The sequence below is a fragment of the Triturus cristatus genome, chromosome 11 (assembly GCF_964204655.1).
Source record: "Triturus cristatus chromosome 11, aTriCri1.1, whole genome shotgun sequence".
In the NCBI taxonomy this organism is placed as follows: Eukaryota; Metazoa; Chordata; class Amphibia; order Caudata; family Salamandridae; genus Triturus; species Triturus cristatus.
In genome coordinates this window covers 570,129,470-570,143,534 of record NC_140594.1, presented here as the reverse complement: position 1 = coordinate 570,143,534, position 14,065 = coordinate 570,129,470, and the positions used below count along the sequence as shown (strand labels likewise).

Below are 14,065 nucleotides of genomic sequence, written 5' to 3'. Positions count from 1 at the left end.
TCTCTATTGGAATACTCTAAGCCAGAGGTCTTCAAACTCTGTGGCGTGCCGCCCTTGGAGAGCTGAATGCATTCCCAGAGGACTGCAAATGGGTCTATTACATGTGTATGAAGGTAGCCTGGAAGCAGGAATGGCGCGTTTCTGGGTTGTCTCCATTTACATGCAGCAGTTAAAGTCCATACAAAAAGTGTGAGGATGCTACTACTGAGTGGCCCTGGGGAGGGGCAGTGAGGGTGAAGTTGGGGTCAAAGATATGGCTAAAAAGAAAAGAAAACATCTGCAGCTTTAGTTTTATATCTCACCTTTGGGTAACTGCATACACAAAAAAGCACACACCTCATATGAAAAATAAATGTTAAACTAATCAGAGGGAAATATACTCTTTTAACTTATGAAACCTATGTTGGCTAATGTGATCCCTGCAGATGTCTTCATGTGTGACCAGAGAGTGACAGAATCAAATCCTGATTGGTGCAGTGGGAAGTAGAGAGGGCAATAGTAAAAAAGTAATTTAATTTTCCTCAATGCAAGACAAGGGCCAGATGTGCAAAAAACTGGTCGAAAAATACTGGTGGCAATTTGTGACTGGTATTTATGCAACCAGTAAAGAATTTTACGAGCTATCTATGTACTAATAGGTCGGTTCTCAAAACTCAGAGTCGTAGTGGGTTGTAATCTGACCAGCATTTAATTTCGAAAAGAGTGAATGCTGGTGCCCAAAGCTCTGCTTCTGCGATGCTATGAAAACTCTAAATATCAAGGCTGTGTAGTGTTGAATTTACCTCAGGCCTCTTTAATCCACCACCAGACCCTGCTGCCCCTTTATGTCACGATTGGTGGTCCCTGCTTTCTCTGTTTGTGGCCCATTTTATCATCTTTCGCTTCCTCCTTCTTTCCCATTTGTGTGTTTTTCTCTTTTCTGCGCGCTGTCAATAACTGATGAGGAAAAATATGTGTCGGTCCCCTGTAATGAGTGCCGGTGGGCCCCACCGACAACCACTGGCTCAGATTAGGCACTGAATCCAACACAAATTCTGATTATTAATGAGGTTAGTTACTATTTGTGACTCACTATGATCGCAGGCTATTACAGTGATGGTTGCCTGCTAAGGTCAGCAGACCACCATGTGTGGGGATTGCTTTTTGATCAAGTAAACTTTTTTTTAGAATGCAATCTATATTTCTTAAAGATAACAGGGATGCATTTAAAACAAGCAGTTGCAATGCATCGGTCTCGCCTTTGGAACCTTATATGTCAGTGGACTTATCTATTCCGAATAACAAATGGCTTTTTATGTTTAAAAAAAAAAAAACTCAGAAGAAAATAATTTGTTGTATTTTCTTTTTTAGGAGAAACCACAACTAGATGCTGAAGTGCCAGCCACCTTGCAAGGCTGATGTGAGGGAGAGAACAAAAGCAGACAGGGGTTGGCAGGGACATCGCAGATGAAATCTTTTCACTGCTTTTGTTTGCGGACGAGGGGCGTAACTGCGAATAGTGCAGCAGTTGCAGTGGCACCGGGCCCCCGACGTTTGAGGGGTCCACTGCCCCTTACTACGCAGCCAGAGGCTGGCTGGCATGTTCCGTGCTTGTATTAGGGTTTATTGCTAGCTTGCCAAGCCACTGGTGTTCAAAGGTTCAATGTCGTCTTTTGTTCTCGCTGGTAACCCGCAATTACATCCTAAAGTAACAGTCCCCATTTCGGCTAATCCAGCACTACACAAAGTGCAACAAAACAGGCACCGGTTTAAAACCAGAGACACAGAGAGACACTGCCGTGTAATGTTAAACTGGGAAGACAAACTGAGGAAAAAAAAGATGAATTGAGACTTACACAGTGATGCACCTTAAAGCCGTGCTATGTCCCCTTCCACCTCTCCTGCTCCTATGCAGAGTTCACAAAGCGCCTGGTGCGGATAGCAAACTAACAGCACCTAGAACGCAGCTCCAACCCGCGGTCCGCTGTCAAGGTCCTAGCGAGGATTCCTGGAGAGAAGCAGACTCCTTGAGCACCAATAAGACAAAAAGGCCCCCAAGTGCCCTCTTTCCATCCACACCATAGTACAGAAAGATAAACACAAACGAAACATAACTCCAGCGTGCAAGGGGGGCAATAGACACGGGCTGAGGGGACAGAACGCGGAGCCCTTACCTCATTTGACCATCCTGGCTCCTGCCACCTCGGAGAGAAAAGATGCGAGTACCATTCAGAAATAGACGTTGGACAGGCACACCAGCATTTCCGCCCGTTACACTCCAGTTAGCAAAGGAGGGCTCAGTGAGGCTGGGAGCTGAGGCAGCAGTGGGAAGCGGAGAGAAGGGGAGGGCGAGAGAAGAGCGTGTCTGTATGTGTGTCTGCATGCATGTGAGCAGGTAGGGGGGGTGCTAGATTGAGGAGGAGAGCGAGGCACCGGATCTCATGATTGATGTGCTTCCCGAGTCAGTGCTGCTAGGCTGAGACAGAAAGTGTTTTTGGCTGGGCCGGGCTGCAGTTACAGTGTGGTGATAGGGGTCTGAAGAGCCGGCCTGGGCAGGCCTGTTTGTGATTTTTTTGGCCTTGTACCACTACCTCCTGCAACAGGCCGTTTTAATGATGGTGCTCAGAAAAAGGCTTTTCATTTTTAGGTCTCGCCTTGCTATCGCTTTAAGCGATTGCAAAGCGAGACTATAGTAAGGGGCTCCCAAAAGTGCTCCGAAAAGCGGATTGCATGTCGAGCACGCGCACAATCACGCGCATCGTACCGCCATGCAATCCGTTTGGCATAGCACTTCAAAGGGTCCGCTCCCCCGCCTGGAATGCGCTGCCCCGCCCCCGCCAAGTGCGCGCGCCACGCTCCGCCGGGCTTGACCTACTTGGCTGCACACGACTAGAATTCCATGCCCTCTGCTTTCAACCCTGTCTCTGACTTTCCGTAAACAGCCCAGAACTTGGCTCTTCTCGCTGCCGGTTTAACAAGGCTCTATGGTGATTTCCTTTTTAGGCTTCCGAGGGCAGAACAACCATGTTGGGTAACAATTGAACTAAAAAACATAATTTTATTCACCATCGCATTCAGTTCAAATACTCCTCACTCCACTGCTGTTGTTTTCCACTCTCTGCATTCCACCCAAGCGCCATCCTCCTCATCCTGCAGTGACGCCCTCTTTTCCCAATGTTTGTACAAGAGAGCTCTCTGCAGTGACCGGGCCTGCACATAGCCCCGTGCACTGACAGGACTGCACGTTAACAGCAGTGTGTGTGCGCGCCGTTTTACACACGCACTAAGGAAAGGTTGTCACATTAACAGATGTATGCCCTGCATAAAGAGCTTACGTCCATCCCTGCACACAGGCATCTTCGACACAGGAGTGCCGTGTGCACTTCAAGCCCTGTGCAATGGCAACCATACAAATAAAGATGTCCTCTGAGAACGCTCTGTTGGCAGTCCTACACACAGAGAAAGAACCCTGTGCGTCGGCAGCCCTAGGGAGGGCAGCTCGTGCGCAGTCAGCCCTCCTAGTACACGTGCGCTCTGACAGGCACGTGCACAGGTAAACTGGGCACCAACCGCCAAGCTGATTCGCTGCGCATATAGTCCTAGTGAGCAGCCATGCCTTTTTCTTTTTTTTAAGGCAGATTTATATAGCGCTAACTCGACCCAAAGGTATTGGAGCGCTTTACATGAGCACCGGTTGCGTTACACATTCAGGCACGGGGAGATTAAGTGATTTGCCCAGAATCACAGGATGTGGACGCGACCCCGAGGCTCGAACCCTGGTTTCCAGCATCAAAGTCGGCAATCTAGCCGATGGACCACACCTTCTTCTGTAGCCATGCAGAACTTCATTATGCAGCAGAGAAGCCACATGCTGTCCACCAAGGCCTGAATCCGCTCTGTTCTACTATTTACTATTTACTGTATTTACATTACACATTCAGGCACGGGGAGATTAAGTGATTTGCCCCGAATCACAGGATATGGACGCAACCTCGAGGCTCGAACCCTGGTTTCCTGCACCAGAGGCGGCCAGCCCTGTGCTCTGCATGTTATCTATATATGGTACCAGTCCCACAGAGTGTCAGACCAGAATGCAGCCCAGTGCCTGCTTCCGATGTGCACTGCCAGCCCTGTGTTTCCCCTCACAATGCACTGCCACCTTGCCCTCTGCCAGCTCAACGTCTAGACTCTAGAGTGGCTGTATCAGGAACGCGCAGAACTGCACTAAACATGATATTGTCAAAGTGAATAGTATAGAAGTGTCAAGAGAAACGACACATCGGGTGCTGCAGCACAATGACGAGCTACGCAATTCAAACAACTATGGTCATGCAAATAAGGCATTTATGCACTGTCTGTGTGCTTGTAAAAAGAGGCAGCTCCAAAGGTAATCTGTGGAAGTCTTTAATGAGCATCAAAGAGCAGCCAGTAGCCCTGGCAGGGATCAGCAACTGCCACCGTTCCAAAGGAAACATTCGAATACCACTTTTCTAATTCATAAACGTTCTAACATTCTATTCCCCTGGCATTAAGAACCCAGCACCTTGGATGGGAGGGCACGAGAAGCGGCAGCCGGAAGGTGTTGGAGCAGCTGGCAGATCAGTGAATGGTCTGATCAGAGGAGTGGCTTCCCTCCCCTGCCCTGGACCCGGGCTGCCGATCCTTTCCTTGCCTCTCAGGAGCCAGGCAGGGTCAGATTGGGATCACAATTTGGCCCGGGCACTGTCAAAACAAGCATTTGCAATGCAATAGATCTCACATTTACGCAGGTTTAAGCTATTGGCATTGTAAATGACAATGCCTTTTATTTATGATTTGAAAACCAAAACATAAATAAAGGGCATTCTCATTTACAATGCCAATAGCTCAAACTGCATAAATGCGAGACCTATTGCATTGCAAATGCTTGTTTCACTGGTTGCTGCCCGCCCGCTTCACCTTTACTCCCTTGTGTGTCCCGTCTGGTGGTCAGTTGGACGCCATTAGTGAGTCAAGACTAATGCTACTAATATTGTAGCCAACAGGCTCAGCAGCCAGTGTCATGACGCTCTGAATAAAAAATATTAACCTACAAGAATGATAAATACCTGTGAATGAGTGACAGGCACTCACAGCAAGCCACAGTATGTATGGGCCAGCCGCCGCGACTTCTTCGGCACCGGACCGATCCAGGGACTCGCGCGGGTAGCATGAAAGCCAGCTGCAGCACAGGCACACGGTCAGCTGGGTGAGGTCCGGACTCACTCGGCATGCAGCATCAGTCCGAGGAGCCAACGAATCAGGGCACTACAACAACACTAACAGTGTGAGGGAGCACTGGAGCTCTTTAGCTGACAAACGTTAAGAAAACATAACTGCCGCCCACTCAAACTAACGTGGGCGGCCCGCCCATAAGAGGCGGGGGAGGCGGGTGACGTCAGCACCGAGCAGGAAAGTACGATACTTTGTAGCAGGCAGCATGCTATGCACATGATCATTATTAACTGTTTACTGTTTACGAGCCTTATTTCTTGCATATAAGGGTAAAGGTGCTGCGCTGGGCCAGGTGCAGAATGCAAATCCAAAAATAGAAAAACGTTTTTAAAAGACTCACGTCGGGTGAATGTGTTTTGTACCAAAAGCGGGTTTAAACAGAAACAAACAAAAAAACAAGCGCCTTCCCGTGGCCGCATGTCTCGGGCACACCTCTCGCTGCAGCGTGGTGGTGAGGGGGATGCGGCGGCAGGGGAGGCAGCGAGAAGGAAAACAACCCGGGTTGCCTGGCGAGCGTGAAATTCACCATCCGTCTACTCCTGCAGCATCAGTGATAAAAGGCGCGCAGCCGCTGTTTATTTTTGCATCGCACTTTCACTTTAAAGTGAAAGCGCGATGCAAAAATAAACATGCGGCGCCCTGTCTCCTTTTGAGACGGCCCATCCAGACTGGCTCTCATGGCGTGTTTATCTAACAGGCCTCCTAAAGATAAGAAATTGCTTTGCAACAGCCGCACAGCAGACAAGCCAGTCCGGATGGACCGGACCAAAAGGCGAAAGGGCGGCAACCGAAAACCCTCCTTTTCAATGGGAAGCCAGCGTTTAACATAAACGCTGACGCTACCCAATGAAAATGAGGGGCGGGGCTTCAAGTCCCCTTCTTGAAACTGCCTTGATGACTATAGCCCTCGCAGGCGAGAAGCGCATGCGTGCTCCAACGACAGGCGAGACCTAAAAAAGAGTAACTTTTTTAAAAAAGTTTGAAAGTTAGTTAAGATCCCCTGGACCACTGCCTGCTCCTCAGCAACTTTTTATTCACAAAGTGGAAGGAGTTCCAAGAGGACTCCTTCCCCTTTGTGAGTAGGTTAGCATCCCAACTCGGGAGTTGTAACAGAATTTATTTTGTGAGCTGATTACGGTTGCAAAATATTGATACATATCATACTGATTCAGTATTTGGAGGGGATGCCTGACTCGCGCTCCTTCCAAATACCACTTCAGTTTCCAGTTGCGATCCCATTTTAGGAGTTGGTAAAAGTTTACTGACTCCTAAAACGGGACTCGTACTTAAGAAAAAGCATTTTGCGGTTGCAAACTCCGCATCAGAGCATTCGGCACAGTAAAAATCTGGCGCAAGATCATAAATTGTTGATGACTAAATATTTGAATAGCATTTGTTAAATGTGCAGTTTTCTTACTTAAGAAACATAGTGAAGTAACTCACTTTATGTAAGTGCACAGCAGTTACCAGAAGCAATAACCAGCAGCTCAATCCAACGGCCACTTGCTCCCACTTGCATTCCATATGACTTCAGCTGTGACATCAGTGCATTCCGCTCATGACGTGTTATATCACCCTAACAGGGTCATACAGTTGACAAAAGCAGATAATACACCACCTCCCTCCCTCCCTTAACGAGAAAGTGTTTTTTTTTTAACATATTGATGAACTTGTAGAACAATTAAGACGGATTAAAAAAACGGAGAAAAACAAGTACAAAGCAAGAAAAGGAAAGAATAACAAATAGGAATGCATAACAACCATAAACAACTAATTATGGCAAGAAGGCAGCAAACAGAATGAAACATTTAGTGAAATGAGAAAGCAAATTGAAAAAATATTTCTGATGACTTAAGCAGAGCCAACGTGTCAGATAATTTCATCAGCAGTCTACTTTTGAACAGCTCTACTTTTATTAAACCATCAACTTGGAAAGTACTGTCCTTTGTCAAAGGCTGCAACATATAACCAGATCGGAATCGGAAGCACTGTCATTATTATCGCGCCCAAGATCTGGCCTATTATTGTTATCACTGTGCCTGTTACGGCAATCTTTTGGGCTATAAAATGTCTAGCTCTTTGTACCTTAGCAACACAACCAAGGTGCCACCACTGCCCCTTCAACTTAAACACTGTTGTGATGTACTTCAACAACTTTGACAGGTTCTCTGAACTTGGACAAGTCTTTCTTTTGAAAAACAGGTTATTTGATTCTTATAAGCTCCCCAGCAACAATGTGTTGCACCCTCATTCGGTGCAAAGGTTCACAGACCTGTCTAGCATCATTCTTAGTTTTGGCATCCTACCAAATTTCTTTCAAGGGTACAATGCAGGGCTTAAACTTAAATAGCCAGTATGAATTTTAACCTGAAGCTACTTTTCTATCATGCATCATTTCAAAAGGAGAGAGGCTGATGGAAGCATGCACCATTGTTCTGCAAGACCATAAAGGTTTTCACACAATTTCTTCAACATCATATTTCAATCTTACAGCACTTTGGACACACTGAACTAGATTGCAGTTAAAGCGCCCTACCATTCTATTACTTTGAAGATGGTAAAGTGGCATCCTTAAATGTTGGACCCCACTTTTCTTTAGGAATTCGCACATAATGGTGGAAGTAAATTGCACACCATCGTCAGTTAAAATACACTCTGGTGTACCTTCTTTAATAAACGTTTCACTAAGAAAACGTATGACAGGACTAGTGGATGGTTCCCTTAGAAATGTAACTTCACCCCACCTAAACAAATCATCAATTAGTACAATCATGGATCCACAATGTGCAGGGAAGATATGAAAAGGTCTTCAATGTCTAAGCCAATTTACTCCTATACTCTGGAAAGAGCAGCTACAGGAGTTTTGGTAGGTGAGCATGTCACCAAGTGTTTGTCAGAAAGAAAGCACTGAGTACATTCATTGATGAATATCTCTATCTCTCAGTCCATCCTGGGCCACAAGTACTCCTCCCCAACTTTTTTTTTGTTAGGTAAGTGTTACCCCTAGATGCCCACTATGGGCAGATTCAATTATTTTTTCCCGTTGGCCATATGGAGGGACTAACTTGTCACCTTTGACTAACAAACCTTCAACCTCAGACTGCTTGTGAGCTATCTTCCAGAACGGTTGTATTTCTAGTTTCAACGAGCTTTCTCTAGGCCAACCCGCTGATAGATAATCTGAACACTTCTTGCATACAGTTGTCCTCAAGCATTTCATTTCTCCATTCCTCCACACTGGCTCAAACAGAGTCACTGAACTCACATTCTGTGATTACACATTCCTCAAAATCATCATTCTCCAAACTGCAGTCTTCAATAATGGGTAATCTGGATAGGCAATCTCCCCGGACATTCTTCCCACCAGGATATACTCAATCTAAAATTATATTCTAACAATTTTGTGGCCAATCTTGACAACCTAGATGGTGTTTTTTTAGTATAGCTCCTGAAAGAATATCTAGAAAAGGTCGATGGTTGGTTCTGATGATAAATGGCCTACCTCACAAAAAAGCATAAAACTTCTTCATGCATCATGCAGTGCCCAACCTCTCTTTTTCAATCAGAGTATCGCCTTTCTATGTTATTGTGTGTGCGTGATGCAAAACCAATAGTAAATTCAACAGATCCTTCATACTATAATAAAACAGCTTCCCATCCATAAATACCAACATCAAATGTGATGCAGGTATTGTGTCCTTTAAGACAAGTTAAAAAGCAGGAGCCTGTGAGATGACAGATTGTACTCTTTCAAAAGCACTTGTACACTTGTACATTCTTAATTCCATTGACACACACATTTCTTTGAAGTAGAATTTAAGAACTCAGTCAGATTCGCAAACCCCCTGATGACTTTTGAGTTAAATTCACACATACACCAGAATGATTTCAATTGTTCACGACCTTTGTGTATTGGGGGGGGGGGGGGGAGGGGGTATATAATGGCATCAACCAATCCCGGTTTTGGTTTAACTCCAAAACCTGTAAGAAATGCCACAACTTTGGGAATTTCCTTGAAGATCTCAGAAATCACCCTCTGGAAAGCCGAAGCAGCAGAGTCTAATCCATAGGGAAACCTGAAAAACTTGTAAGTCCTCCTTGGGGTGATATAAGCAGTAAAATTGTTGCGTGAATCAGTGTGTAGCATTATCGGATGATTAGTCACTGTCATATCGAATTTGGTAAACCATGATGACTTCCCAAATTTAGTCGAAAGGCCCTCAATCCGAGGTAGAAGAACATTTTCTACCCAAATTGCATTATTCAAACTTCTCAGACCAATACACACGGTAAACATCTGGCATAAAATCATTATATGTTGATGACTCAATATTTGAATAGCACTTGTTAGATGTGTGATTTTCTTTCTTAAGAAACCTATGCATTTTCTAAAGCATTTGGATCCAATACCTATGCGGTCGTATGTGTCTTACAATTCCATAGTATTATATTAATAATGCCAGTAAATGTGCTGCTTCATTTAATCTCATACTGAATTGAATTGAATTGAATTGAATTGAAAAATTGAATCTCATACTGTGCAGTACAGATTGCATATTCCTGCTGCATAAATCAGTCACACCAAGGTACATTATTTGGCCTGCATTGCTGCATAATTCCATTGGTTCCTATTATAATTGCACACCTATTGCCCATTGTCATGACATGTATGAGGCTTATATGGCTTCATGCTGGCAAGCCACTTTTGTATTTTGTCTTGTGTATTTTGGTTATTTTACCTTTTGAAACTCTATGATTCATTACAAACATTTGTTTCAATGCGTGCCTTATTTTCTAATTATTTATAAGTTTATGGGTGTTTATACCTTGGGAAGTGGGATAATGCACACAGCTTTTGGACAGGGAAAGCATGGGCAGTGAGACAGGAAGACAATCACAGTGGCATGTGGGAGACTCAGATTGGGTCAGGGACAACATACACACTGGAAAAGTGGGATGCATTCTGGGACATGGAAACACTGAGAAAGGAAGAGGAAATACCCTGAGACTTCTGGGATGAGGCACACATACAATGAGGCTCTAAATAGACTGGCACTGAGCAAGACTGGATAGTGGGTTAGGAGGGCATGTGCGCAGTGACACCACCAACACGTCATTATATTGCAACAAACATAAACATCATATTAACAGTGACACAGAGACCTTGACACTTCAATAGGAAGGCACATACATTGGGACAGGGAGGCACGTGCATTGGGACAGGGAGGCACGTGCTCTGGAAAATGGAATACTCAGACATTTGGGCAGGGTGATACCCACACTGGCAGTAGGGATTATGGGACAATGGAGCTAGAATGCATGCACAATGGGGCAGGTAACTACACTGGGGTAGGGAATTACCTGACGAGGGGATAGTAAAAAACACCGGCACTGGGACAGTGAATGTAAGGAGCCCACGACTACACCAGCGCGGAGACACAGGACCTAGAAGGCACAAACACTGAGTGGGGGAGGCATATACACTGGGTCCGCGGGACATGGTCACTGACTCAGTGAGACATAAGGTGGGACTGAAACTGGTAGAAACAGGGACAGGGAGGCATTGACAGGGAAATGTGGGCACTATCACAAGGAGATATGGACACAAGGGCCCAGCTGCAAGCTGCCCCACACTGGTGGGTTGGTAAATCCAAACCTTTAAAAAACTGTAGCGTGCTGTAACACCGCACCAGTACCATACAATTATACATTTATACCCATTCAATGAGGAATAACTTTGTGGAACCAGTTTTACTAGGCAAAATTCTGTATTCCCTTGTCCATTAAGCTGCTGTGGGATGGGGAGGGGAGGGAGGAGTGTGGTGGAGGGCAGAGGAGACTGTAGTCTGGCAGGCAGGGGGCCTTCCATGCTCCCCATGCCATGGCAAAGGGTAAGACGGGGGCAGGAAAGCAGGTCAACATTGGTTCCATTTTTCCTGAGCCTGGAACAAAACATATTTAAGCAGAGCGGAATTCCATACAGGAATTCCGTTCAACCTATAATTGGATGGGGGGGAGGAGGAGATGTGCTGACATAGAGACTGGGCAAGGAAGACAAAGACATTGGCACAGGGAGAGATTCATATGGACATTGGGCTATAAACAGCCAGAGAGACACAACAGCCACACTAAAACATGGAGTACCCGACATGCAGGCTGAAATGACACACGCGCTGGTAACAGAGGGCAGATAATGGCACCACTGGCAAGTTCACCCTCGGGAAGTGACACTGACATGCAGGCCACAGCTGAAACACAAGACCCTTCACACGCAAACTCCACTGCTCTTGAGGAAGGCCATGTGACCCGACCCTCCATCACAGGGAACACTCACCACCAGACCCTGCACATCAAATCACTCGACAGCACATAGGCGGCTTGGAAAGTCCCAGTCTAAGATAAATGCCATGGTCACGCCAGCCATGCGGGTGGAGCTCTCCCGCAACCTTCACAACCAGACCCCCCTGATCTGCGCAAAACCAACTCCCCATTTGACCTCCTCCAAAGTTCTCAATTTTCTTATTTCCTCTGTTACAGGTCCGGCTACTGAGGATTCCTATTTTGTTGGATGCCTGAAAATGGCTTTACAGGGTAAACTGGTGGAATTCGACGAGGCAAAGAATAAACATGGCCATATCCGTTCTCACAGCTGCCCCAAGGCCATACATGCAGAAGAATCGAGCAACCTCTGAGCCAATCCAAACCTTCTACCTGCTTCTATAAAGGATGACCGGCCTTGAAAAAAGTAGCTTTCTATTTACTGCCATAAGCTTCAACCTGTTTTATACTCAGTCGTTTTTACTATATAATGAAAACCTACCAATAAACACAATTTAATAAGAGAACACTCTGGCGTTTTACTCAGAGTTGTGGGAGCACCTGCGCGGGGCTCTGCAGTCTTCACTGTGCTTTCACTCTGTTATAATGGTAAGAAATTGACGCAGTGCTTTGCGTCACGCACACATCCTTAGTAAACCCCTAACGTGAGCAACTGCTAATTTAAGACATTGGGCCGGATGGCAAAACTGGCACCAATACAAGTCCTTGGTAGTACATAAGGCAGTGCCTGGTGCAAACACCTTTTACCACCGTGTTATAAAAACAGATTTGTGGAGGTGGTATTTTGTGGCCTGCATATTTGTGCACATTTGCTATGTTGCATTTTCTTGTGCCAGTGATGTTTGTGTTTTTTTGTGCAGTTGATCTTTTGCGCTGCGTTAGTGAATCGTGATGTCATTTTGTTGTTTTGTGGTCGATGTGCTGCATTCTGTTTTGACTGTTTTATTGTATTGTGTTTTGTTGTGTTGTTATTTCGATTGTGTTATGGCATTCTTCTGTTGTTTAATTTTGACATGTCAATGAATGCTACCTTTCCAGTCAAACTCTGTATATTTCCTCAAGGTTCCACCAACGACTAGAAACCATTTACCACTGCCCGAGATGGTAAAATACCCTTATCATTCCTCCAGCTCTTCAGCCATTTAAGACCCCACTTAGCACAAATATCACAAGGCATGTGTCTCATAATTATGTATGTTAGCAGTTATGATGAGTTTTCACGTGGTGTGAGGAGATCTCCCCAGGTACTCAGTAGAAGAATAAGCAGGCCTTTCCACCGTGGTCTCTGTGATTGAAATAATCTTCAGAGGGTCATAGCTGCCAGGTTTTCAGATTGCTTATGTGTGACATTTCTATAGGTTCAGTACTCGGATGAATGTCATTTTACTGCCAAATGTGGGACACTTTGACTTACATTTTCCTGCAAGTAAATCAAGCCATGAGCAGTATTTGGCTTCCTCTGTGACTTTCTGTTATTACATCCAGACGTATCACACAACAACAAATACAAGCCAGAACCTTTTGGCGTTGCCAGTGCTGGTTAGCAGTATTAGCAAAATGAGTAATACCAATTATTTTATTGTGATTATTTATAAATTAAAAAAATGTCATTTCTGAAAATATTAGACTGTGACTTAAACATCAGTAAGGTCTGTGGAGCAGGTGTTGATCTTAGCAGTGCAGCACCCGTTCTCACCCTGTCTTCTTCTGTCTCTCACAGTTAGACACTTTACGTTCTTTTTCTCCCAGACATATTTCTGACATCTTCCATCCGCATATCTCACATGTCACCTCATTCCTCTTCATCATTGCCTTAAACTCTGTCCTTGGTGTACTTTCTTGGGTTACCACCTTTTTCCTCTACACCAACCTATTCTCTCCTCACATACAAACACAACATTTTCTTTTCCTTTGGCACTGTCGGTATTTGGACAACCGTGTACCCTCTTCACAGACTTTCATATGAAATGGTAATTATATTTTGCACGTGTGACCATTGCTCTATACACTCTGCAGAGATGCCAATGAATGGATGTGTATGTAGCCTGAACACCTTTATCTCCCACCAACAGGCACACTGAAAAACTCTCACTGTCTTCAGTCTCACCTCCGGAGATCTCAATTGCCCCCCATCTTGCTCACCCACCCATAACCTGAATGTACTCAGACACCTAGAAGGGACTCAGTCCACAGTATGCACCGTACAAGAGCCACATGTAGCAGAAACACAAAATCAAAATTTGATATGTAAACAGGGACTCAGACTGTATCGCTGACATGGATTACCCTAAGGGTTTACTGCCATTGTTGAGAACTCAGTCTGGGCTGCACTGGCTAACTGTGTCCTCAGTACAGACTGACAGTGCCAGCCGGGCTTCTGCTGTGTCACTGATCTTCTCGCTCAGGGAGTTCACCTCACCTGGAGAGAGCCGAGCTCGGCCCAGTGCTTGTATCCACGCCACCACAGTCTCCACCTCTCTAGGTCCAGCTCATA

The 14,065-nt window shown here is 45.3% G+C and overlaps 1 protein-coding gene across 1 annotated transcript in view; it reads left to right on the top strand.

Moving 5' to 3' along the window:
• Positions 1 to 12,077, top strand: part of LOC146785097 (growth arrest-specific protein 6-like) — a 115,384-nt gene extending 103,307 nt beyond the window's left edge. The window contains exon 8 of the mRNA XM_085633652.1: positions 11,770 to 12,077. Within this exon, the coding sequence (XP_085489778.1) occupies positions 11,770 to 11,924 (155 nt within the window). The 3' untranslated portion in view covers positions 11,925 to 12,077. The remainder of the gene's footprint in view (positions 1 to 11,769) is intronic.
• Positions 12,078 to 14,065: the final 1,988 nt, after the last annotated feature.